Here is a 27,771-nt window from a genome sequence, read left to right on the forward strand (position 1 = left end):
CTGTCCCACACGACATCCTTGTCTCTAAATTGGAGAGACATGGATTTGACGGATGGAGCACTCAGTGGATAAGGAACTGGCTGGATGGTCGCACTCAAAGAGTTGCGGTCAACGGCTCAATGTCCAAGTGGAGACCAGTGGCGCGTGGCATTCCTCAGGGGTCGGTATTGGGACTGCCACTGTTTAACATCTTTGTCGGCGACATGGACAGCGGGACTGAGTGCACCCTCAGCAAGTTTGCCGATGACACCAAGCTGCGTGGTGTGGTCGACACGCTGGAGGGAAGGGATGCCATCCAGAATGACCTTGACAGGCTGGAGAGGTGGGCCTGTGCGAACCTCATGAAGTTCAACAAGGCCAAGTGCAAGGTCCTGCACACAGGTCGGGGCAATCCCAAGCACAAATACAGGCTGGGTGATGAGTGGATTGAGAGCAGCCCTGAGGAGAAGGACTTGGGAGTGTTGGTTGACAAGAAGCTCAACATGACCCGGCAATGTGCGCTTGCAGCCCAGAAAGCCAACTGTGTCCTGGGCTTCATCAGAAGAAGTGTGACCAGCAGGTCGAGGGAGGTGATTCTCCCCCTCTACTCCGCTCTCATGAGACCCCACCTGGAGTACTGCATTCAGCTCTGGGGCCCCCAACATAAGAAGGACATGGACCTGTTGGAGCGAGTCCAGAGGAGGGCCACAAAGATGATCGGAGGGCCACAAAGATGATCAGAGGGCTGGAGCACCTTTCCTATGAAGACAGGCTGAGAGAGTTGGGGTTGTTCAGCCTGGAGAAGAGAAGGCTTTGGGGAGACCTTACAGCAGCCTTCCAGTACCTAAAGGGGGCCTACAAGAAAGCTGGAGAGGGACTTTTTACAAGGGCATGTAGTGATAGGACAAGGGGTAATAGCTTTAAACTGAAAGAGGGTAGATTTAGATTAGATATAAGGAAGAAGTTCTTTACTGTGAAGGTGCTGAGGCACTGGAACAGGTTGCCCAGAGAAGCTGTGGATGCCCCATCGCTGGAAGTGTTCAAGGCCAGGTTGGACGGGGCTTTGAGCAACCTGGTCTAGTGGAAGGTGTCCCTGCCCATGGCAGAGGGTTTGGAACTAGATGATCTTTAAGGTCCCTTCCAGCCCAAACTATTCTATGATTCTATGATTCTATGATCTGAAGCTGAATCTCAGCTTTGCTGGTGCTGTACCTACCAGCACTTTTGCACAGGTACAGCGTTCCTAGCATGGGCAAGTGCTGAGCTAAGCTGAAGACTTGCCCAAACAGCCTGTTGTACAGCTTTAATTACACCGTGTTTTTTTTTTAAAAGAAGGATATACACATACACATGCCTCCCTGTGTGTGTCTCACAACTTCAGCAAGCCCTGGGTAACTTCCTTGTTTCAACAAGCTCACTATCTACTCCATGGCTGTAAATTACACTGGTGAAGACAACCCAAGTCTAGGCAAGTCTGAAACTCCTAATCTTTCTTGACAGTGAAAGCCTGCCCTTCAATGTCAAGGCAGCATACACATTATTGCTCTGTGTTTTCCTACCCCTCCCACTTTCCCTTACCTTTTCTTCATTGCTCAGAATCCCTTTGTAAGTTCTCCATTTTGAGTTGTTATTTTTGTAGTTCATTGTAAATGTCTTTACATAAAAGTTGAAATTCATCATCGTGGATCCAGAACCAGTGGTCTTAATCCCTTTTAACAAAATACAAAACACATTTTCATTTGTTAGGTGTCTGTTTTAAAGGAACATTTGCAAATGCAAACACAGAAGCCGAAACAAGTCGGAGAACTTTGCCTTCAAAGTCTTAATTTATTTTTCAGACTATGTTGGGATTGAGTTTAAAAGCTGGGTAAAGAATGGAAATCAGTGAAAATTGTGGAAATGATGAATTTGGAGCAAGGGAATTTTTAACAGAGCCCAAATTAATGACTCCAAAACCAATAATTGCTTTTTGATATTATGGTCCATATCAGCAGTCTTTACATCTTTAGCAGCAATTGTAATTTACATTTTTACAACTAAACCAGGAGTTGGAAACAGGAGTTTCTTTCACCTGGCCCATTGTTTCAAAGGCTATGACTTTAATGTTTCTTATTGATTCCAGAACTGCATCATTAATAGACCCTAAGCAATCATTTATATCCATCCAGACTCTACTGGTCCCTGTGTAAGTATTTAGTTCTGAGCCTAACAGCATGTTTACAGATTAAGCATGCATGACAGTTGAGTTCAATCCTATATCTCTATAGGAAGACCAGTCTTGTAAATAGCCATGATTTTTTAAATAGGAAAATAATATTCCTCAATGCAGAACATTTCATTACATTTAATGAAAGAAACGTTGCATTAGTGCATTATTAGCTTTTCAGCTGCCTTGTTTCTTCTCCAGCTGAAACCCCAGCTTCTAATAACCAGACAGTGACATACCTGTTATTCTCTTCTTCTCTCCCAGGTCTATCTCCAACCATTCACGATTGCTGCTGTGGTTAGAGGCCCAAGCCAATCCTGGGACTTGCAGCCAAGCCTTGTTGGGAGACCACTGGAATAGTTGCCCAAATTCATTGGTCTCCTCCCAGTAGGAAGACGCAGTAACCTGGCTCTTGGAGAGGAATCCCTCTTCCAGACTGAGAGATTTGTTGCAGCCTAGGAGTCCCCACACAGACAGGCAGAAGGAGTTATTTTGTGTTTTCATAGCATATTTTTACATTAGGCTAGCAACATATGAAGACTACCCACAACAGCAAAGTCAGATGTTGCCTAATCTAGTGCTAGCCTGATGCTATTCATTAGCTGCAGTGTTTGCCAGTCAATTTGTAGTGGATGATCCAGTTCCAGAATGCTGCGGTCCCTCTCCTTTACCAATTTAACTCCTACATACATGACACCTTCTGACTACATCTGCTATTTTTGCCATTTTGTTTTTTAATCTCTGCAGTTTTGTCTCATTCCTGTGAAGACTTCTTATATTTTTAAATTTTCTTTCTGAAACATAGTATTTATGTTTCGAGATTGGCATTAACTAATTTTGCTGTACAAAACATTTCTCAGATGAAGGCACTGTACTGAAAGGAACACTTTACTGTAAATATTTCACGATTCTCACCTGCAATTAGGGCTAGGAAAGTTACTCATTAGAGAAGCTTCTTGATACTGCTGCCAAGAGGTGATATCATGAAGGTAATAGCTGCAGGTAAGTATTACAAACTCCACCAAAGAACCCGCAAAATTTCTGCACATCAAGGTTCTTCAGAGAAAACAGGCCAGTTGAATAAGGTTTCAATGAAGTTAAAAATAATTCCCTGGCAGTTTCAAAGGCCTATACATGCTCTACAGTTTTCAGTGGAATAGTAAATGATTTTATCTCAGATGACTGAAATATAATTCAAATGAACGAGCGCGAACTTTTCCCCCCTCTTTGCTATGTTTTATGCAAATGAACAGCTTGACAGATTAAAGGCGCTTTTGCATCTTGGAAAGTCATAAACAAAAACTCATTCTGTATCAGTGCAATGTAAATATATTTTCATTCCTCCTATGTTTTCATTCTCTTCTTGTATAATGAAGATGGAATTTATAAATGTCTGAAGAAAAACTGCTTTCATTTTCTGCTGCCTAAAGTACATAAAAATGGGATTATCTGATTCCCATTTTTCATATGCTGGCACCAGAAATGTAACAGCAGAATACTATTTCTGTTTCTCATCTATGCGTGTATGACCTATTCCTATTCTGTATTTTTTTCTAGCTCACTTCACATGCCTTCAATTTTTTTATTCACTTGCCAATTTTAAAAAATTGCTGTCCTAAAATATCCTTCCTAGACATAGCCTGACATTCTCCTGATTACTTTTCAAAACTTTTACAGAAAATACTTAAATAAAAAGGTAAAATTTGACTAGCTAAAAATAAAGGCATTATTCTTACCATTTGAAGTAAATATAAACCGCTTATCTGACAGCGAACCACTGTAAGAGAAAAAAGGTAATTCAGCCTTTCAGGAGGCGGTCACGGGAATGCCAAGGTACAGTTTCAGAATCACTGTTTATCTAGCAAGATATCTCTGTCCAGATACCCGCTTACTTTGCTGGCTGGTTACCGACCCCAGTAAGAGCACTCTTGTGCATCTCTCACCATAACTGAATTCAGACCAGTTTTTTAATGGTTTTGAGCATTTGTTATGCTTTAAAGTGACCCCCTGTCCCATCAGCCTGTTACTCTTGCCGCGTGCTTCTGCTTTTCTCCTCTGCGCAGGCCCTGTACTGCTGTGGGAAAGCTTTCCCCTTCTGCTCCTCAGACCAGCAACATAAGAGCATTCAAAAGAGCCAGGATTGGGAAAGCTAACAGGGCCTGGAGCTACCGGCAGTGCACTGCCCCAGCACTGGGCCCAGGTCTCTTCTCACCTCCAGTGGCTTAAATTAGAGCAACTTCACTGAAACCAATGACTTTCTGTTAGTCTAAGTCCACATCTAGTTTGAAGAAAATCCAGCCTTAAGCACCGTGAAAGAGTTATGCTTGACGGTGACTAAACCACGCCAGCTCTGGACGTTCCTACTTGGGCTACGGGTGTATCATAGCCAGACTGAATGAAAACTACTCCTTGTTTTAATCTGGGTGGGAACCAGTTCTGTTATAACCATGACCAACAGCTCCCATCAGGAATGGTTCTTTTTGCTCCATTAACAGGACCACAACTATGGCTCCCCTTTTCTTCCTCCTTCTGACATGGACTGCTTTGCTTCAGGAGAAAAGCCATTTCTTGGGCCACTCCACACAACCCTGCACAATGCAGGACAAGATAAAATCACCACTGTAAGGGAAAGCTGAGCTTTCCTTGGCCTCCCATGGAGCCACTTTGTGATTCCCAATGAGATGCCCCTGAGGTTTCATTCCAGAAGTGATGAGTCTGACTGGCTGCTTAATAAAAATAAAAGCCCGGGTTTTAACATGAAATTAGTTTGGATTTCTTGAAAATCTGACCCCTTCAATGTCGCTTCGATTAGCTGCACGCATCACTTGCCCCTTTTGAAAAGCCTTAGCCAGCGTGACTGAGCAGCAAAGCAACTTCTGCACTTGAGCAGCAAAGCAACTTCTGCACTTAAGCATCAAGACAGTTCCCTTTCAGGCTGCCCTTTGTTGTTGGCCAGGAAAATTTCCCCCGAGGTACCGTCTATGGGCTAACAGCGGTGCGCATGGCTGTACATTTTGAGAGCACTGCAAACGGGGAATAGGAAAGTGGTCCCATGTCAAGGTCAATAAAAACACTGCTTCTTTTTGTCACTGAAGGAAAACTAATGACTACAGGCAAACTAAGCCCTTCAGAGATGACGGAGAGCACTGGGAGGGAGCTGATTTATCTGGGCATGTAGGTGGTAGAGTAGCTAGAAGGAGAAACTCAAGCCCGCCCTCCCTCCCACATCTTCCCCCCAGGCAATCCTCAGGGGTGATCAGATGTGCTCTGCTCGCTTCAAACCAGTTTGACATTACAGCCAAAACAATTTTTGCTTTCTTAGTGAACACAAAGCAATCCATTTCAAGAGAAAAGAAGAAAATAAAAACCCATGGTGATCAGTAAAACCTACTCAAAACAGAAATCACAGCGCTCCTTGAATACTTATTTATGAGATAACGCTTTGTAATAAAAAAGTCACCCAGATCTCTTTCAATTAGAGGGCTGCAATTTTAGCAAAGAAAGGGAGGAGGTTAGCATTTCTAAGGTCTATAAAGCTATGAAATCAAGCTGAAATATTTCTGCTATAATTCTGCAAGTCACTGAAGAGGACAAACTAATTCAGTAAGTGGTAATTCATCAGTTTCCTAATGTGACAGGTGGCATTTGTCACACAAATTTCACTTTGTCCTTTAAGGGATGGTATCGCTCCGTGCTGTTCATTTTCCTGACGACCTTCAGGATCCTGCCTAGCCAACAGTACCAGTGGTGGAACTGCATGGGAGACCTGTGCCAGTAGCTCTGCAAAAAAAGGATGCTGCTTCCCATAATAATTTCTGATAGCATCAAATACTTTTTTTTTTTTCCAGAGTTGGTCTCAAGCAAGCTTTTTATAAGCAGTGCAGGTTAACCCTGAATCCCATCTTTCACAATTCACGAGCATGCGGTCTCTTGCATTTTCAAAGACAAATGATTTCATGTGCGCAGACGTACAGTCACAGGCCAGGTCACATTACAAAGTTAAACCCCCACATATTTGTACTGGGGTATCAGAACTGCCCGATAAATCCAGCCACTTGATCTTCATTATAGCATTTGTGGGTGCAGGTCCACGCATGGATCATGAGAACTGAAAACCTCACAGATGCTGGAGCGTAACAAGCACACTGAAAAATGGAGTCAGGGAGGCCAAGGTCAGCTCTTGCGGGCTGGTGACCAAGCGAGCCGTAACTCCACCGTCACATTACAACGCAGATATTTAACAGCTCGATGCACTCCAGCAGCAGCTTTTGATGAGGTCAGTTTCGGCTCAAGTCACTAAATAATTTAAATCTTTAATACTGAAATCCACCATAAATGAGATTTTAAAAACTTGAGTAAGCTTTTATTTAAGGGCATCTAAAAAGCTCTTAAAGCACTGCTGTCCAAGCACCAACTTTTTCTCGCTGGCACTGGCTGCTCCGCAGGAATTTCTTGCAGCATGTAGGTACCCAGAGGACAGGGAAGCCATCCAGCTTTGGAAATACCTCTTATAAAAGCCTTTTTAAAGCATGAAATGCATTGGTTCGTTTTCTTAGTGAATAGGCCCACTGTTTCCTGTAAATAGGAACACTTTTTCATGTTTTGAAATAAAAGGATTTCCCTGCATCCTCCAATTTCCCTCTCCTGGGAAAATGGGCTCACACCAGCAGTTATCTGCTCCTGGGATCATCCCAGCTGCCAAGAGCAGCAGAAGCATCCCGGGAAGCGCTGTGCTCACACTCCCATTTTTCTCAAAATCACGCCATCCAGTTTGCAGGCATCCGACCCAGTATGAGCCCATTTACCTATGGCTCCCTGTATAATCTGTAGAAAGCGACGGTTGTCTCCTCGGGGCAATTCAGTCCCTTCGAGATGTGAATCATGCTAGAGGAGTGCCTTCGTCTGCCCCGGTATGCAGGAGAGCTAAGGAAGCTGCACTCCTCGTCAGGCTGCTCTCTCAGGGGCCTCACATTAAATGGGCTAAATCCGAGCTCTGGAGGCTGGCTTCAGCCTGGAAGCGCACGTTTCAGCTCTCCTTCAAGTAAATGGGAGTTTTCCCACTTGATATAATAGAGGCAGGTTTGCATCTCTGTGGGTACTTCTATTACTCACATGAAACGTATAGGATATTTTGTGAATAGCAACATTAAAAGGATGCTTGGCTGTTAAGGTGATGGGTTAATTATGCAAACAGTGTTTTCCCCCAGCACATGTACATTTGCTGTCTTATATGCTTCATTCATTGCCCACTAGCTCTTGTACTGTGAAAAAAGTACAAATGGGAATCCCAGCTGCCGTTCATTATAACATTTTATGCGCTACTGTCTGAGTTACTCCTCCTGGGATTCTCAAGGATCATGAACATACGAACATATGTAAACGATTCTGTAACATCTTGAGATAAGGCACAAAATATTTAATTTAAGGTTTCACTAAGCTGGCATGTGTGATGGAAAGAATTTGTATTATTTGTTTTATGGAGTTGGTGCCTAAGCTTGGTGCCTGAGCTGAGCGCTCAGTCCTGCTTTGCTTGAGACAAGTTTATATTAATTTTCTTTGGCAATTAACTTTCAAGAAAAACCAAAAATATTTAGGCTTTACAGATCTTCGGCTAGCAGTCTACATGCTACCCGGCTTTGTATACTCCAGTGCCATTATATATAAAGCATTTCAATCTGTGCTGAAGTTTAAGCACAGCAACAGACCAAATGAATGCTTTTTTTTTTCTCCATAAATGAAACCATGACTGTAAAATTGTCAGGAGGGTGTGGCAAAATCATGGGGAAAACAGGAAAAAAGTATAAAAACAACATATTCCCTTAGCTCTCGTAGGCTATGGGAATGAGGAGATTTCCCTTTCTACAAAAAAAAAAGCCTCATGTAAAATCCAGGCAACGTTTGAAAATTAAAAAATACAAACCAACAGGAATGACAGAGGCAGTTGCCAGCAGGGCTTACTGTGCTGGAGAGAGATTAGAGGATTTATTTCTACTTCAACAACAGTACAATTAAAAGTCAGAAGATAAGTGGTAAATATAACACCCTTGCTATAAATATTCTAAAAGAGAAAAACACTGAACATGTCAAAAGCACAATGTTTAAGAAGTTGTTCATTAAATCCCCTGTGGCTCAACGGCACTTTTTATTTATTCATTCTTACTAGCTTTTTTTTAAACTTTAACATGAATTTATCATGATTTATTAGCACATCGATTAAACGTGTTTGTTGCAGAACATCATACTTTCATGTATCTGCTAACAAGTAATTTGCAAATGTGTTTTGGAAGGAATAGAAGAAAAAAAAAGAAAATACTGCCCTACCTGTTACAGAGCCACTGAAAACTTGGAACATTTTCCTATATCCAGTGCCAACACCATTTTAATAAAGCCGTAGAAACAAATCCCAAAAGCCCCTAGACCCACACCTGACATCTTTTCCTCCCCGAAAAAGCGTCCCCACCTGCTTCTGCTGATCTGGGCAGTGCACTGTGCCCCGGGGGTTGCTCCCGGAGCCAGCCCCGCCAGCGGTACTCACTCTTGCGAGGGGACGCCGTTGGCGACGACACCTTCATAGCGGCTGATGCCCTTCTGCTGGGTGACGCTGATCTGACCGCCCAGCTCGTCCGCGATAATGCCTGCATGTATCGCCGACTTGCACAGCAGCGAGGTCTGAAAGGCAGAAGCCGTCAGAAGCCAAAGCTCAGAAGATCAATCTGACAAACTGCTAATGCTTTCACTTCCAAGCCACTAGCATACAGGTGTTACAGCTCATAAAATCTGGCAAAGGCTCAAGAGGAATAAGAGGCAGGGGAGGGAGAAAGAACGATAATCTTTGAAAAAAATACGTTTCCAAAAGTCGCCTTTTTTTTTCAAATGAAAAAGCAAATGATCTGCTTCTGAGAAGCTGCTGTAAGATTTTAACCTAATAAGTATTGTGTCACTCCTCAGGAAAACAAGGTCAAAGGCAAGGTAACTCTTCTTTCCAAAGAGAAAACGATGATTACTTGATGGACTTGCCTGAAGGCAGACCTATCTATTACGCGCCTTAGGATTTGAGTCATGGCATACATTAGGAGATTTGGCTATGTGTTGCCTAGCTGCTGCTGGGTTTTAAGTATAACTCATTTGCCAGTATCTCAGGTGGGGTAATGCTGAAAAATACAGGCAGGACAACTTGTGTGCCAACTAGGTGGCAATAACGTACCACTGGGCTAGGGCAGGGCAGAGAAGGGCCAGTGGAAATGTGCAAAGGAGACATTCCCAGGGGCTGCTGGCAGAGATTGGTCTCGTTCACACAGGCCCAGCTTGGGCTACGCTACTAGCTACTTGGCAAGCTGGGGTGCCCGGCTGTCCCCTCCAGGGAGGGCTGGGAGGGGTGGGGGACACAAAGGCAGCAGGTCTCCAGGGGAGCCCCACAGGTTCTTCCCATCAGAAAAGCCGAATCCCCCTTAACGGTGGAGGGAAAATTTCTTTCAAAAACTCCTCAGTGCAGATAAGATCTGCATGAGGTCATGCCATGTGCTGCTTTTCTTTCCTAATCACCCGAACGAAGGGCAGGAATAACTCCAGCTACTGAGAATGTACCCTGGCATTTCTTTGTTTCTTCAGCTCTGCCACTTTCCAGGCTGGAGCGGCGTGCTCGAATAACTGGATGAACAGGTTAAACGTGAACACTGACTTTTTGGAAACTCAGCAACTGCTGTATTTGTGATAGGGTGGGATTTTACTTCAGTGGTATGATTAAACGTACTGCACTGTGAGAGACGTAAAGATTTCACAGGCATGATGAGAGGAGAGTCCAGGGTGAGGGGCACAGAGAGGGCAGAGCACTGTGTGATATGAACTGTGGATAAATGCAACCACTCAGGCAACTTCTTTGCTTTAAAGAACGAGCAGTTAAAACAACCCAAGAGGTTGGTAGTTATCAGTGGAATGTGATTAGGCAGTGTATAATATTTATTTCATCTCAGAGCAGATTGCTGGGATACTGCAGGCATAATCTTAAAGAAAACCTGCATGTTACTGAAATGTATTTTTTTTCCTACAACAGATAACTATAGAAAAGAAATGCACGTGGAATCCAAACAAGTAAGAGCTGAAGTTGTAGGAATATTTAGCACATTGATGAGCACTGCCTCAAGAGGGACAAACCCTATGCAGGGTTTTTCCAGAAAGCCAGAAACCACAAGTCAGTAGGTGTATTTGACAATCAGTGGACTTTATTCTCACACAATTGATTGGCCTGTTTGAAAAGTGTCTCTGTGTGCTTATATACTGATAACATACTCATATACTGATAATAAAAGTTATATCTAACACAGCTGGGAAGAATTACTGACAAAAGTCAAGGAGCAAAAGTTGAAACCGACTTGTGCTACGCTTCTCTCTTCTGTCTTTACAAATTTCCCCTCATTACCCTGTGTACTTACATCTCTGTATCCTTCTCCAATATTCCCAGAAATGTCACCTGCTATGTCTCTGCAGCCGGCAGGACAGTATCTGCTGTAGTGAGAGAAGAGAGGCTTGTTTAAAATATGAACTGTAGTAACGATACACAGAAACAAACTCGTACAAAAGAAATGCTCTCAAACCAGTAAATATTTTAGCAGTAAGTTCTGGCTGATGGTCTTGTTAGTGAGTCTAGGAGGTAAATAAATGGGCCTTTGAGTTCATGAGTGGACCGCACACAGCAGCACACAAAGAACCAGAAAAGCAGTTTTGCAAGGGCATTTCTGTTTAATTCTCTTGTTCTAGAAACACTACCACACGAGTTTTAAGCACAGCCCAGATAAGAAGCCTACATGCACATCCAGACAGCAGCCAGAAGAGCACAATTTATTACCATTTCAAATCCTATCACAAAGTTCAAGGAACCAAGAAATTATAGCTTGTCCTCAGATAATCTTGTATCAGCTAGGTCGTGATCTGTTCTCAAGAGAAGCACTGGAATTTGAGGCTGCTTTGAATTTCAAAGTGGAAACTCTTTTTACATATACCATGTATATGTATGCCCTGAAGAGAATTGCTGAGAGCTTTGTAACTCCATTCCCTCATTTTTCTGGGCCGCAGACTTCGATTCTGCACTACTGCTTCTCACAACCAGGCCTTGGACTATTACAGCACTGGAGCTCAAAAAAGCTCACTTCTGCAGAAAACCAAGACTGTACCTGCCTTATATGACATTTTCTATCAGTTGGACCAGATGACAGATACAGCAAAGCAAGCCAGAGCGCAGAGAGCTGCAAACCCTCTTTACCTGTATTCAGCCTTTGTGTAGTGGTTTGCTCGTTCCAAACATGTGATTAGATCTGTGAAAAGTTTACAAATGTCAATCCCCATTGCAGGATGTAGAAATACAGACAAATATTTGGCTGACCATGAAACTACATTTAAAGACCTCTCTATATAATACTTTAAAAATTTTATTACATAGAAAGCAACAGCTATGGTTTTCCCTCATTCTTTTCATCTCCCTCTTCTACTCTTCTTATGTTTTACACCTTCAACAAAGTTGCACAGACCCCCAGAATATTAAATGTAGGAATCAAATCTTAATCTCTCCTATCCCTTCATCCTATCGCTGTGTGGTAGATGCTGGAACCCAGAATACAGCGGAGCTTCAAGGCAAAGGTACTAATTTTTCTTTCACTGGGCCTGTATTGCAAATTGTCTAGGTAAGATTTCAGCAGCTATTATATCTGATTAATGTTACAACTGCTTCTTACACACATGCTATTAAAAATATCATGGTTCACGATATATCTGGAAATATTTAGGACCAAACATTTGGGCTAAAGTCTATGTGTGTAGAGAAGATAATGAAATAGGGGGGACTATGCCACTAATCCTTTAGTACTTTTGGATTTCACTTTACCTGGATGATCACTACTGGCATAGGACAACAGAAAGCCTCGTCCTGACACATGGGATCCACTCTCAAAGTGAATAGTCGCTTCATTGCTCTCCAGAATGATTTCTTTGGGGAAGGGCATCACATTACCACAGTATGGCCCTGCAGACAGAACAAAGAAGATTTCAAAAGTTTAGATGACATAATTAGGCTGGAATATTCTTATGATTAGCAAAGAGTTTCATAACACACTCATTCTCCTTCAGTACCAATCCAAATGTTGACAAAAGGGTTTTGGCTTTAGTCCTTTATGGGTATGAGCTCCAAAGTTACCCTGACAAGGAGTGGCCAGGATCCAATTGTCTCTCCGTGGTAGCAACTCCAGCATCCACGTCTCTCATCACATAAGCCTCAAGAGAATGATTAATGCCCTTCGGCCTTTGAAGTACAGCATGCTTACAACCAGCAGTAACTCATTAGAGAAAAGAACAGAACATTCAAAGGCAATCCAAGGGATCTACACAGGGTCCCCTAGATAAACTCTCCAGACGCGTACAGCTCATGCTGCTGTAGCACAGCAGCCATTCTGAAAAGATTAAGATCACAAATGGGGTACCTGGTTTTCAAGGACCTGTGTGCCACAAGCCAAATTGTACTACAAGGCAGTACCACTTTACTCAGAAAATTTCTTAATTTATTTTCCTTTTAAAAACATCATCAGACCATCGAAGCATACAGTTCAAGTCTCTAGAGTTTTAAACAAAAGAGAGGGAGAGAAAGGGGAAGTTGAAGGGAGTGGGACAGGGAGACAAGAGCCTTGCGCTTACATTGAATTAGATAAGGATTTTATAGCTACCAACTGCAGTATCTTGGAGCAGTCTTTGGGACACTCCTTTCTTGTGACAGCAGGCATGCCCGGGACTCTTAATAATTACATTTGCTTCTGCAGAAGTCAGCTCCCGAGGAGAGCTTTCTTTTGAGATTGCCACAGTCTTTGCTCCTGCCTTCTGTCACCACACCTGGGTGCAAACACTTGTCCCTGGCTGCCCTCAGGCGCAGATGACACAGAAAATCCAAAGCAGTTTGAGTACACTTTTTTGAATTTATGAGGATGCTTACAATATAAACTGCTCAGAAGAGGTTTTTGTAAAATGGCAAACAGTTTTTTTTCCCAAGAGAAAAAACAAACAAGACCCTTTACAAGTCCTCAGCCCATCTGTTTTGTTGAGGTGAATGACAGCTTTTGTGTCCTAAAGCAAGTCCTTGGGATGAAAAATGATCATTTTGATTTTTCCTAGACAACCTCATTTTATTGGTGGTGGCTACTTTAGGGCAACTTGGAACTGACTTCTGAGATACAAGAAATTACAGTCACAGCACGACACAAATTTGATGAGCAGTACCGTTCCTAATGGGCTCCTATGAGCTTGTCATTTTGCTTGATACTCTTAGGGGGGTCTTTCCCAAATTCTTCATTGGCCTTATAACAATTATAAGATCAGCCTATAGAGTAGCCCAATCAGAGCCAACAACAGCCAGTTGTCAGCAGAATGGGACAAACCAAAGGAGGAACTCTGTCTTTTGGCTTATAAAAATCATACGGTGAAGCCAGGCAGGCAAAGAAACAAGCGACGAGTGTGACATTTCCCTGGAGTACTCATGTGTTGAAAATGACTCACGACTTAGTCAGAGAAAACAATGTCTATAAAAAGGGTTAAACAAATTGCTTAGGAAATGAACTTATCAAAAAGACAGCATCTGACACTGTGTCATACCAGACAACTGCACGAGTGATTTATTTGAGAAGGTCTTTTGTGTCAGATTGCAGTGGGAGAAGTAAAGTGCTAACTTAGATTTTTTTTTTCAAGAGAGAGAAAGAAGACGACAGGGAGGCATTGCATTTCTTCAAAATAAAACACCTGAGAAAGCTTTAGTCCTTTTCTTCTCTCAAGGACTGTCTCTACATATTTTCTCACAAGTGCTCTTTGGCTTTCTCCCTCGCAGCGATTGGCAGTGACCTATCTACTCTGTAGGTATAATTTAGATGGCTGATTCACTCAACCACACACTGGCTCGATTAGGGCTATGTGTCTCCCCCAGTAGCAAGTCTACATACGTTCCAGATAATTATACAAACAAATCACACATGTCATAAGCAAAAACAATAAAATAAAATAAAAAAAGTCTAGACACACAGAGTTGCATAATCCAAACGAAAGCCAAAAATTCAGAAACAATCAGCTTAAGAAATCAGCATGCAATGCCTAAAGACAAGTTTCTACTGTTAGGTAATAAATCCAAGAAGAGTTACCAGGCTATGGTTATCTTCTGCCAAGAGCAGTTCTAGCGTACCAAGAGACTCCCATGGGTAGCTCAAATCTAAGGGGGCCTAGGATTAATTCCTTAAAGGCTATAGAAGCAAGAAAGAGTATACACTCAAGGAAGGAATATTTTCCAAAAGTTTATCAGTTTTCTGCATAGATTTGGGGGGAAAAAAAGGGGGGGGGGCATTTATTAATACTACAAAACATTAACTTGTTCTTTTGTTGCAAAATGAGGAAGCCTTGCAAAATATTTCAACACATTTCTTCTCAATAATTCAGGCAATACCATATCAGCACTATACTGCCGGGTCTTCAGACTTGCCTGAGATCTAGCAGAGTTTATTTCTGTGCTATCAAATCCAGAAATGAGCACTGAGAGGTAGGGTTTAGAAAAAAGTATAAGCGTTATCTCACCCCTCTATTGCTGTTCTTAGAGAAACCGATCAGAGAAACCAGTTTGGCTTAGAGGTTCTTTACTACCTGAAAGAACTAGAGACATGTGCAGTCTATTTTTAGGAAAAGGTGTTATTCCACTCTTTTCAGTGCTTATTGTGTTTAAAATGACCAGTGTAAGCACGTTTCTGATTTGATTTACCAAATAATACTGTTTTAGGTTTAGCAGCACCTCTCTCCATTTTGCCAAGTTTTTGCAGAGTGGCCTTTTTAACCTCAAATTCTCATTTCCCCCCTAATCAATTTATTTTACTTTGACAGTCTTCCAAGAAATTCCCCAGGGGGACAACTAGTAATGCTTAGAAAATAAAACTGATTCAGAGTCAAGACAATTCTTTGGGTTCAGTTTTGACTGATGAGAGAATTTTATGCTTTCATCTGTTTTCTAATTTTCTTTAGAAAAGTAACGTCTTTGTTTTCAACCACATGTACTCTTTCCTATGCAATTCCATACAGCAGTCCTCCATTTGCTTTAATGTTGTAAAGCCAGAGAAAAGATAGGCTCCCTGCATTTCAGCTTCTGATGTGCCTGAATTAGATTCACTTTCTACATACACAGTTATGCCTAGTAGATTTGCACTCCACTGACTTACCTACTCCCTTGAATACATATACTGTGAGATTTTAATGAGAAGATTAAAACCAACCAGCATTGGTAGACATTAGACTTAATCTGAAAACTATATTTACTGGTCAGCATTTTCCACTTGCAACTGAGGTCACAAAAATATTACTTTATCATCTACTTTTAAAACTCGTACATGCTCCCCATCTTCTCTGTCCGTTCCACCAAGGATTTATTGATTTCCCCAGGCTGTCTATATGAATACTGTACAACCATAGTGGAAAGGAGGGATGATGGAGAAAGCCTTGGTTTGTGTCTGGTATGAAAATGAGAAACTTTTTTATAGGGCCCTGTTAAATTTACTGCAGCATTTGGACTTGACTCTGGATAAATATTTAATTCCTAAACCTGGGACTAAGCCAAAAGTTTTTTGAGATCCCTTTTGAGAACTGCCAGATCACATTATCAGTTTTTCATCTTCTAATGTTAGTTGTGAGGTGGGTTGTTTTGCATATTTGGCTTGAAAAACGAGTCATGAATGCTGATCTCTCTCCCTGTTTCCTGTTAAAGAGACTCGGCTGGAGCTCTGCTGGGGTAAGTAGGCAGGATTATTTGGTTTGTTTACTAAGAACAAAGAAAAGAGTTTGATTTAATAAACAGATGTGTTACATGTCATGAAACTGAGTAGGTGTTCTTCATATTTCAGTATTACTACATCTAGATGCCAGGGCCTTTTCTTCTTTCCATGTCTCATGAACGAGTTGACCCAACTGTGGTTCTGTCTGTTTGCTCCAGATTCTTTAATATATATATATATTTTTTAAATTCTGCAGGAGAGCTATTAGGGGCCTAGGGATTTCAAATGTACCTAATTTAATATTCTCTATAATTAAACTAACATTTAATGCCTTTCGTCCAAAACTTCTCATCTGTTGGTATAGTTTAGGTGGCTTAAATGAAATATTTTTATTTTGGAGTCACTGTCTCCAAGCAGTATTAACATCCTGCAAGATACACGGTAAATTGTCTCGTGGATATCCTTTGGCTGGCTCCTCTGGAGACTGAAGAGACTATTTCACGTGTTGTTTATTTTTTAAATGTTAGCAAGTCTACTGCTTTTGTCTTTTTCATAATAGTGTTGTTTTGCAAATCTGATGATCTTTACAGCATTGTCTGGTTTTATGAGGTCTAGTTTACTTCTACTGTCAACCAGGCTCTGGCATATTTCCTGAGACTGCTTTGTTGAATTATGTTCCTTTATTTTTTCTACTTCCTTTAAGAAGCACTGTGCCTAGAGGACTCTCTTCTCTCACACCAGCTGGCAATGCCTACATGCCGTTTGTTTCTGTAGTTCTTAATACAGTCTGCCTCTTCTGTAAGGCTTTTGCTTCCTTTTAAAAGCAATTATTTCCCTCTTTAGCTGTTGCATGTCTGGTTCACTATGTTCGTTCTGCTTTCAAATTCCTCAACTTCATTTGAAATCTGCAGTCTGACATTCGCAGAGGTCTTTAAGAAACTTGGTTTAGATATCAACTCATGATGTCCTCTGTTCAACAGGGAATCTTCCTTTTTTCTGTCTTTACTTGCAGAGTAAGCCATGGCTGGTGAGCAATGTGTAGCAACAATCCCATGGATCTGCCTCTCCCGGATTATCATTTCCTAACACATTTGTTTGGGGAAAAAAATGTTTTAAATTGTGATCCTTATATTCAGTAGCCTTTTCTCAACTAAAGCAATTTGGCAGTACCTCAGTAGCTGGGGAAAGACAGAGGATGTGATGAACATGGATTATGCTTGCTTCACTTCAGAGCTAAAAACTCAACCAGAGTGCAAGTCTTTCACAAACAGCTCACAAAACCAGCAAGGATCTGTTGTATGAAAACATCTGCATTCTTGAAATTCGTGTCCATAGCACATTCACACAGATGCTTCACTTTCATAAGCAGTAACTCTTCCTCTCCCTTACCGAGAGGAGAGGTCTTCTTTGCTCCAACCCTGCCACACACATGCACAGGGATAACCAGCGTCACCCTGCAAGGATGTGCCAGGAGACAAAAAGTGCTGTTCTATGTCCTTCTTTGCAGGACATGGGGAAGGTGGTGTTTAATACTTGGTAGATACGACTTGACAGAGTAGTCAGGATGAGACAGCCCAGTTATTCAACATTTAACTCTGTGCAACACAGTCTGACCTCAGGCTGAGTGGTAAGCATTTCTCGTTATAGGAAAAACAAATATAACTTTCAGTTAGCATTTCCAAAGGGTTGCCAAAGACTGTGATAAAGGAAATAAAAAGGCATGCAAGTAGAGTCAGGCTGGAGAAGTAATTACAGTTTTAAAAAGGAGGGTCTGGGCCACCTGCACAGGCTGTAGGTCTGCCTGCTTGACCTCAGGTGAGATCCCCCACTTCTAACATGGCTGTGGTTTTAGCCAAACCCAAAGACAGAAGCACAGCAACAGTTAGGAATCGTTAGTAAAGAACTGTAGCTGTTTAACAAAAAACACAGAAAAATACACAATAGACTTTATGCAGCTAAGAGGAAAAAAAGAATTAATTTGATAAAACAAACGCAGACATTCTTTGAGGCATAAATCTTTCCAAAGCTGAAACCTTGGGATACTGCAACCACTCAGGCGAAACCCAACTGTTAGAACAGTTTTGACTGTTAAGAAACTGCTTGACTTGATCTTCAGCAAGAACTTGTCTGGGCATTTCCCTGGATTTCCTGAAATACCAGAAACAATACTGTAATAACAAGTTTCCTTTGAGGGGCGAAAAAGAAACCTGGACACACCCTTTATTCAAGCAAGACATTTATTACAATATATAATAAGGAAAGACTGGTTCGATGAATCCCCTCAAGTCATAATGACAGGTAGGAGGCATCCTAAGGCACCCAGTTCTCCTGCACACCCGCACACACACACACGTGTGCACACACTTTCTCAGCAGCCATCAGACACTCACACATCAGTAAATGCTCAATTTGTCTAACAACCTTTAGTGACTGGGTGCGGGGAGGAGAAAGCATTTTCAGTAATTTCTCTATCTATTTCATGCTAGTTACTGGCTGTAAATTATGCAAGAACAAGTTAACTGCACTAACTCTCCAAATTATTACTAGTCACTCAGCAGATCTGACATCCACCCCAGAGGAACACATCAACCTCCTACTGACTGCAAGTGAATGGAGAAGTAAGTAGGCACTTATCTCTTCTTTAATCTATCTCTCCAGTCAAGACTGATGATCATCTCACAAATTAAGGGAAAAAATACTAAGCTATTAGTTGGGGAAAGAGAGGGAAAAAAGCAAGAAAAAAGGGTCAAAAGAGGTACAGAAATCTGATAAAGACATGAAAAGAAGCTGACTAAAAGCAGTTCCTGTTGAACTTTTAAAACATTTATGTTACACCTTCCTAAGTAGTGCAAGTTTTGTTCTTGAGAACTACAGGGCCCACATGGTTAATCTTGTTTTCACATATCCCTTTAACTAATTAAAAAATCAGAAGCTCTTATTCAGAGCTCAGTATTTTTAATATGCTCAGGTAATGCAATTAACTCGAGAAGAAAAACATTTCAGTAAAGGTTGCACCTTGTCTATACTGTGAGATCATGCTTCATATTAATTTTTATTCTAGATTCCTTTTGTGTGACAAAACTCCCCTATATTTTCATCCAGTGCAAAGCTATGCCTTTGAAACAGAATATGATCATCTATTTGTTTCTCCTAGAGACAACACATGCAAAGCTGTGCTAATATTTAAAGGTTTGTCCAACAAAGGTGACTCGGTTTCACCAAAACTGGTGTTAGAGTACCTTTGCTGGTGATGATTAATATTTTCACATCTAAGTCTGGATACAAAGCTAACAGTTTGAAAGAAAAGGCTTGCTACAGGTTCTTTCCTCCAGTGAACACTGAAGAAAATAGTCTGCAGAGTAATAACCCAGAGATACAGTGTTCAGCCACTTTATGTCTCCAGATTTAGAGCTTCATTAAGATTATTTAATGACCATCTTTTGATTGCAATATTGGAGAAATATAAAAGCAATGGCTGCCTTCACAGGTCCATCAAAGTTGAGAAGTATCAAACGTGAGCAGAACTGTAGTGTCATGTTGTGTCCCAGTTGAGCAGGGAAGCTTCAGTAGATCAGCATATGCAACAATGCTACATGCTTTTCTAGGAAGGAATTATATTCATAGTACTCTTCTATCAATCTACAAAATTTGAGGAATGCCCTGAACTTAAATAAAACTTGCATGTAAGTGGTCTAATCTGTAGTCACTGACTTACAAAAGTGAAGAAATCAATGTTATGGCTAACATAAATTAATCAATCCATTCATTTGTATATAACAGCTTCCCCTTACTGCATGGAACATAAATACCCCAAACACGAATTGAGTTACTCCTTGCTGTATTGCATGAATCCCAGCAGAAGGTTATAACAGTGAATGAATTACAGTTAAATGTAAAGACAACACATGGGAGAAATCTGAAAGGAAAACAATACTTTGTCATCTGAAGACTTGTTTACACTAATTTTATATTTACACGCATAATCTCGTGTTTTGCCTCTGACCAATTTTCTAAGCTTCAGATACACTCCTCAACAGATGTTTGTATGCATACCGACATTCACTCTGTTGTCTTCCGTAGAGTTGAAGAGATCAGCATGGTATTTAAAACATATTTCCCTTTGGACCTTATTGTCTTATAATTGCAAACCTCTTAAATAAAGAGCAAAGGCTGCTCAGCTAATTTGAAACATGAGTAGTATTCACACCGCCAGCTTTCATACTTAGCTTTTTAGGTTTTCCTTTACAAACCCAGGTCAAATACAGAAAACATGCAAAGATTAGTTTTTAATTGCTCTGATGTTTTCAATGCCTGCAAAATCTTTTCAACTCTCCATCTTCCTATAAAGAGGGGAGGGTTGCGAAGAGGAGATCTGGGCTCAGAAACAGCTACCTAAAAGGACACTTAACAGACTGAATGAACTTAGCAGTGCCTACTCTCAGAGCTTCTTTTGCTTACCTAAATGCATATTAAAACCCAGAGCTATAGCAAAACCTTTGAAACAACTGACTTAGAGAAGCTCTGATCTCATCTATGAATGCCTGTGTCTTTTAAAACACAAGCGATGTCGTGAATTTATGCATATAGCCCTATTTCCACACTGTTGTTCTGCACAGATTTACCTGAATGTAGAGCAGAGACTCTGTAGTATGCTAGTGGGAAAGTCTACAGCGAGCTGCAGACCACAAAAACCATTACAGATGGTATGTCTGCCTAAGCTATAAAACTTGTTTAATCAGATATGAGCAAAATCTGCTAATTGTGCAGTTCGTTACTGAGAATGCAAATTATAGTCCACATGCATCAGACATTACCAATCAGGTCTGAAAATGGGTGTGGGAATACTTTAAAGAAATTCATTATATGGATTTGATTGCATAATACACAGGTATTCTGTGTTTACAGGACACTGAACTATGTGAAGATGTCTTCAGGCTGATGTGTAAGGAGCCAGAATTTCAATCAACATCCAAGCTTCATTTTTCACTTCAGAAAACAATATATTGATTTATCCTTGTTTCCCAGAAAGGCCTTTGATTAGAAATGTCAAGATAGCATCAATAAAAATTATTCAAAGATATGATAATGCAATACTAAACACCTATCTCTTACTGCCAAGTACAGGCAGACTGCTTCAGGTGAACACAACTCATTATTTACAGTTCTGAAATGAAGTAAACAACTTTAAAAAATCCCAGCACACACGAACAGAGATGTTCCTTATGCCTCAAATCAAGCTCTATGCAAGGTTTAGATATCAACATGTCACTGCCCACTCTTAGTGAAGGCTGTTTCAAAACGTAATACCTCCCCCATGAGAACAATAATTACCTTTACCTTCGTTTGCGAGCAAGGCTTTAATACCTCACTTGATCTTATATTACCAGATGAGTGATAGGCCTATCATGCTCATGAATGAAAAGCAATCACCCCTCCTTACTACTAAGACATCTTATGAGTCCTCTTCTTAGGAGAACCACATACTTTACTGAGCCAAGCAATGAGCGGGTGAGCAGAGGCTCTGTGTAGCTCATCTCTTCATCGTCTTTTCCCATTGAACCCATTCTGCTTGTTAAGTCCAGTACAGCACATTCAGCCTCATCTGACTGAAGGGCTACAGCCCACTCCCAGCAGGCAAAATTTTATGAACTGTCGATGCATGAGTTTATTCCTGCATTGTGGAACTCCTTGCAGCCCTGAATTTAAATTGGACTTCTGAAAAAGGGCACGCTGACTTGAAAATCAGCTTGACTCTTCTAGAAAGAGTAGATCAAAAGTTTCAGCGACAACTGGTTGGGAAAACCAATTTGAGGAAGGCCTCAGGTTCTCCCTGGGGAGGATCTTGTTGTCGTTATGATTGTTTTAAGTCCACAGCTATGGCAGATTACTCACTTATCTTCCTGTGCAAATCTCTTACAGGAGTGCAGACTGGCTGCACGCGTTTAATATCTGCAAGTATTAAAGCCTGTACATTAGCAAAAGTTATCAGTGACTAACAGCTAGCAATAATAAAGTTTATCTCCTCTCTAAGCCCTGAACTGCCTAGGAAAGAGAGACATGCAGGATCGTTGACTCCAATTTCTCATCTTGTCTCTGTCTAGTTCATGAGCTAGCTCTTCCCCTACCCGAGAAGGGTACGGGGCTGATATAGATCCACGTACTCGCTGTACCAAAGCTGTGATAATACAGCTCCGCAGGTCTGAGGCAGAGCCCTCGGGGTGGATGTGCCACAAGCCCCCATGGCCCCGGCGGCCCCTCTGCGGCGCAGCACAGCAGCACCCCCAGCCTTGGCAGAACAACACACGGTGTGAGGGGCAATGGCCTCACGTGCCAACAACGACACACTTGAATATGAAAAGGAGGAAAGGACAAAGGCTGACATTTCTTGCATTTTGCTGAGCTGGCTTTTACTCACACTTTTACCAGCTCATGCATCGACCATTGCCTTATCTTTTACATACCATGCAATGTTGAAGAGCTCTGGATGGTAAGGTAGCTGGATTCGCATTTCTGGGATTCGATATCCAGGTCTCCAATTTTTAAGATCAGGCGTTTTCCTGGAGGCACTTGGATTTTCTTTTCACAAAGAGTGTAGTTTGGGTATGTCCCAGGATAGTTCTTGGATGCCAGGGTCCCGCTGTCTTGATACATCACCATGTGCCCACATCCTTCCCCTGCAGTAGGAGAAACAAGGAAGAGAAACAAAACGTATTCCTCAATAAAAAATGTGTAAGAAAATACTGGCCACATAATCATGTCTCACGTGCGCTTCCACCTTTTAAAAAAGTATTTTGTAATACTCCACCTCGGTTATGCTGTTGTTGGAACATAGGTAACTAAAATACAGTCATATTTCTCTTGTAAAGCAACAGAAAGGAGGGTTGGAAACACTCATGAACTAAGATGTATTTGACAGCCCTATACAAACAGAGTCTCTCTGGCTTTCTGTTTTACAGCCAAACCTTACTGAAACCCTGAAGATGCAATTCCATATGTAGTAGGTAGGATCCTTCCTTAAATAGTTTTCTCCCAATTATCATTCCACATTTTATTTCCATAGAAAGAGCCGCCAAAGAGAGGGTAACTGAATCACACATGAAAGCACAGGCATGATTTAACTACGTACTATCATGGACCTGACTCATCTTACTTTCCTGTTGGTTTTCTTGCGCCACCTGCACAATACAAAAAACACAGGGGACAAGGGGCTTCAAAAATGGGATAGGCATCGTTAATGGTTATGGTAGCCTGCGTGGAGATGTAAGTGCTGCTGCCTCCTTGCTCAAGGGGTGACAGTAGGCACCCACTACATGTGTTTTCATGGCACTGTGTAGGAGCCAGCTCGGCTTTGGAGCCTTTCCTTGGTGGAGAGGCATCCGAGGAGCAGCTGCAGCAGAACGTGTGACAACAGGAAAAGGCGCATGGAAATACATAGGGGGATGTGGGGACTGACATGGAAAACAGGAAGCATCCACGGAGGGGAAGGAAGCAGGTATCAGATAAGAGACCTTGACTACTAAAGGAAGCAATTTTTACTGAACTATTTAAAAGTGTACTAGTAACTTAAAATTTATATATTAAAGCTTAAGCCATTTCATTCTGCTGAATCTTCCAAATAATGGAAACTATCGCAACAGTGGAACTAGTGCCATATGTACGTGCATATAACAGGCTGTCCTCATTTTTAGGTCAGTTAGGGCATAGGCACTCTTTACATAGGAGTCTTGTATACTGTTACCCTTTATCACTGCAAAACCAAAGCTAGTCCTAGAAGTGTTAATAAAATAAAGAATCCTAGAGAGCTGGGAATTCACAATGTTCACTTAAATACCCATAATTTTAATTTTGGGGATATTTTGGTTAAACTGTTTTGGTCTGTGCATTTTAATTACTACCTGAATTTCCTTCCACAATCACTAGGAGAAACAAACCTAAGGTTTGATAAGATTATTTAAAAATTAACAACTAGAAATGAAGTGTTGATAAAGAAACATGCCGTACCGAGGGTTGGGGGAAAAGTGGCATGCTGTGCAAAGATAAGCTCCAAGCTATCAAACTTTGACTTGCTTCTCTATAATTACACTGCCATTTCATCCAACTCACTCAACCGCTTTTTCACAAGCAACAGCATTCATTTTGAAGCTTTATCGTTATTACTAGCTTTGTTGCCTGCTATTTAATTTTGTTGCAGGTTCATGCTTGGAATAGAGGTGAATAGGAGACATAGATCCAAAATCATATCACTATAAAACATATTAAATATGTTTTTTCAGATCTCCTTGTTCACTTGCTTTAAAAAACGTCCATTGTTCAAGTTTTTTATCCAAGCACTATTGATTTCAGAATGCATAGGAAAATACTCAAGATGAAAGGCAAACTGGCCTCTTGAGCAAATCATCTTTTAATGGAAACTTTCTGCAGCAGGAATAAAAATATAAGGAGCAATACAGTACATGAGCTATCAACTTTCTGAACCCAGAGAGGGGTCCACAGAGGTCCAGACAGTGTAAAACCAGATCACTTCCAGTAGGACACAGGACAACCTTGTTGCCTGTGTAAGCTGACTGCTCTGTGGCAAAAAAAGAACTGCTCATGGCACTTTAAACTGCATGTTTCTAACTGTAAGCATTTGCTTTAGCTGGGCTGATGAAAATAAAGTAACTACAATCTGGAGCTTGGTTTGCAACTTACCCTTATTGGGAAAGAAAAGGGAAAACAAAGGGAAAAGTTACACAACCACCACAAAATGTCATGGGGATGAACTCCTTAAGATGAAAAGTCTAGTGTTCACATAGTCTTCATCTCACTGGGCTACGTTCTGGCCTGTGTCACCTCAGTATGATCCCAAGGATCCTTTGTGGTACAAAACTCTCCTCAAAAAACTGAAAAGAAATCGCTATCGTGATAAGACCCTGACAACTGTCCAGGTCACAGAGCATTATATTTCTGCAGAAAGCATACAGGCAAAACTGTGCACCAGAGACCTCAGCCTGCCATCCTCCTGTGTCAAGGTTATACGAGGTCTTGTTCCTTGGGAAACTCCTTTTTTTAAAATCTGCCTTTGAGTCAGCGTTGAAATGTATTAACACCAGAACATCTTTTGAGCTAAGAAAGCATAAATGCTATTTTCTGACTTTTCACTGGTGGAGCATGGTCATTCAAACACTCCAGCTGATGAGAGGCAAGCGCAGCATCATCCTGCACCTGTAACGTCCCTTGCTGTCTCTGTTCTGCCTGCCTGCCTCAAAGGAAAAGGTCATGAAAAAAGCTTGTTCACCACAAGAACCGAAGCAATGTCCAAAAAGTCAGACTGAGTCCTGGTAACTATTGCTTCTTACAGAGAAGCCTGACTGCAGCTCTAAATTTTGAGCTTCTTAGCAAGATTACCAGAGCAAAGAAAAATCTTACACTGAAATTTGCTGGAAAATGCACCCTAAGGAAGGAGTCTGAAGGTATAGAGGGAAGGTAGAATAAAACTCAGGATCTGACAATTCATTCAAAGAGAGATATGACTAAATGTAGTAAAAAACTTATAAATATAACCCCACTATATACCAAGGGCTCAGAAACGGAGGCAAATTGTAAGGAATTCAAAACGTATCCCTGTTCACATTTTCAAATGAAAAACGTGGACAATACTACCATTAGTTTTGTTTTAATCATTATTTTCTACAGGAAATTTTGATTTTCAGTAGAAACGTATTGGCCAAACTTCAAATACATTTAGTTTAAAACACAACTGCTTGTTCTTATGAAAACTATGGTTTAAACACCTGATGTCGCACTTTTTTCTATAGGCACAGCTCTTCTGGCTGGAAATATGTGTATTCCACCAGTCAGTTCGATGCAAGATTTCTTGCTAACACTAAATTTTCACTTAGTGTTACTTTTGAGAACTGCTTTCTATCTCCCCATTTGGCAAGAAGCTGGCAGCCTTGCCTCAGACATCCAGGTTTCATCACTTCTCACTGGACAGGAGCAAAGCAAAATATTTGAGTACAAGGTATTCAGCAGCCAGAAAGTCTAAACACGCTTAGATTTAATAAAATCTCTCCTCAGCACCAGGGGCTACTAAAAGCACATCAAACATGCTTTGTAAACCAAGTTCCCACTGGCATTTGAATCAAGATCAAGATCTTGGTCTCTGAATCGCCTGTTGGCCTATGCGTAGGTTGTATCAAAGATCACACAGCGCTGGAATTAAGGCTGTTTACCACAGATAAAAATACTCTCCTATGGCAGATGATGGAAATAACTCCCCAAGAAGTGAGAACCGTGACCGGCACGTTCTTTCACAGCAGCGGCACACTGCTTGCACCTTGCCCTCTCTCACACGGTGCTTGTCGAGAGCAGTGCATGCATGTAAAACCAAACCTGGAACCCCGCCAGAAGACACCAGTGCATGTCCCTGCGGAGAGGGTGAGAGGAGGTACCAGGCGGCTGGCAGGTAGTACCATTTCCCATCCTCAGACACATGCATGATGGATGTGCGTGGGACAAGGTGAAGGAGTATCTCCAAGTAGCTGCGTCTGGGCTGGGTCTGACCACGGCTGCTGGCTCACGGGCAGGAGGGCCCCTTCCAGGATCTAATGTGCCCAGGAAGGACATAGGTGATGAAATCAATGCCCACGAACAAGCTCTGGCCCCACACCCTGAGCTGCCCTGGACAGAGTCTCCTGACAGATACTGTGGCTTTAGCAAAACAGTGGTGGTCCCAGAAGCAGAAGAGTTAGAGATCTCTGAAAATGATGCTGGTTCCTTCAGGCACCCTCCTGCCACCCAAAATCACCTGTCTAGGGTGACTCTCTCCTCCCATCTCTTCCCAAGCCCAGCGCACAAGCCGGGCCCTGGCCTCTCACCCCTCTGCTCCCCGGGCTTTTCCACCCCTTGCTCACACGCACAAGTGGATGTGCGCAGAGCCAAGCACTCAGCACATCGCCCTCTGAGTTAAGGAAGAGGCTACAGTTTTTCAAATAAATGCTATAAAAAGTTTCCATGTGCTGCACCTTTCACGGAACATGTTTATACCGCCAACTACAAAATGGTTACACAGCATGATATCAAAGTGCGTTTTCAAAAGCATTGCTACAATATCCTGGCAGCAAACAGCTGCCTTTTTCATGCTTCTGATTCACCCTCTCTAAGCAATTAATAACGGGCTTGGACTCACTTCAGTGCTAAATACGTGTTATACCTAGGCGTACTCATGCACACAGCCAGCGGCTCCCTGCCCTCTTCCACCCTGCTGCACGAGCCCTGTCAGGCACCAGCATTTCTCTCTCGGCCTCTCTGGCTACAGGCTCCCGCTACTTGCTGCCCCTTGGCTGCCGATCTCTTCCCACTGGGACAAAGACACCCAAAGCAACCTTATTTCCCTCTCTGCCTCATCTCTCCCGGTTTGACTTTTGCATGCCCGCCTTCATGGTGGTGCTCGGGACAAGGTGTGCTCCCCCTACCCTGAGTGGAGGCCAGGGCGCAGAGCCGGCGGGGGGCTGCCAGCCTGTCCTTCTTCTTTCCCACTCCTCCTTCCCTTGAGAGGAGAGAGCAGAAAACTGAGTTTGTACACCTAAATTTTGGATTCAGCCAAAAATCAGCGTTTTCTGAAGAGCCACAGCTGCAAATGGACACAGCCAAAGCAAAGAAAACGCCACTGAGTCGAGGGTACAGCTTTGCAAGCTTTGACGAGAAACCCCACGTGGAGAAATGAGATTCATCTCATCCTCCACATTGCTTTCCCTGAAGTAATAACTTCAGCTTATTAAAAGATACAATAATAACTGAGTCAAGAAGGAGTTCTGTGCCCGTGTTCAAAATAGG

At 41.9% G+C, this 27,771-nt stretch overlaps 1 protein-coding gene across 1 annotated transcript in view; it reads right to left on the reverse strand.

The window, feature by feature from the left end:
- DCBLD1 (discoidin, CUB and LCCL domain containing 1) overlaps positions 1-27,771 on the reverse strand; it is a 49,425-nt gene that overhangs the window by 10,590 nt on the left and 11,064 nt on the right. The window contains exons 2-9 of the mRNA XM_050894404.1: positions 22,416-22,628; positions 12,060-12,197; positions 11,442-11,493; positions 10,615-10,687; positions 8,721-8,854; positions 3,922-3,962; positions 2,425-2,640; positions 1,558-1,688 (exon numbers count right to left, since the gene is read on the reverse strand). Of these exons, the coding sequence (XP_050750361.1) occupies positions 1,558-1,688; positions 2,425-2,640; positions 3,922-3,962; positions 8,721-8,854; positions 10,615-10,687; positions 11,442-11,493; positions 12,060-12,197; positions 22,416-22,628 (998 nt within the window). The remainder of the gene's footprint in view (positions 1-1,557; positions 1,689-2,424; positions 2,641-3,921; positions 3,963-8,720; positions 8,855-10,614; positions 10,688-11,441; positions 11,494-12,059; positions 12,198-22,415; positions 22,629-27,771) is intronic.

Source organism: Gymnogyps californianus, chromosome 3 (assembly GCF_018139145.2).
Source record: "Gymnogyps californianus isolate 813 chromosome 3, ASM1813914v2, whole genome shotgun sequence".
Lineage (NCBI taxonomy): Eukaryota > Metazoa > Chordata > Aves > Accipitriformes > Cathartidae > Gymnogyps > Gymnogyps californianus.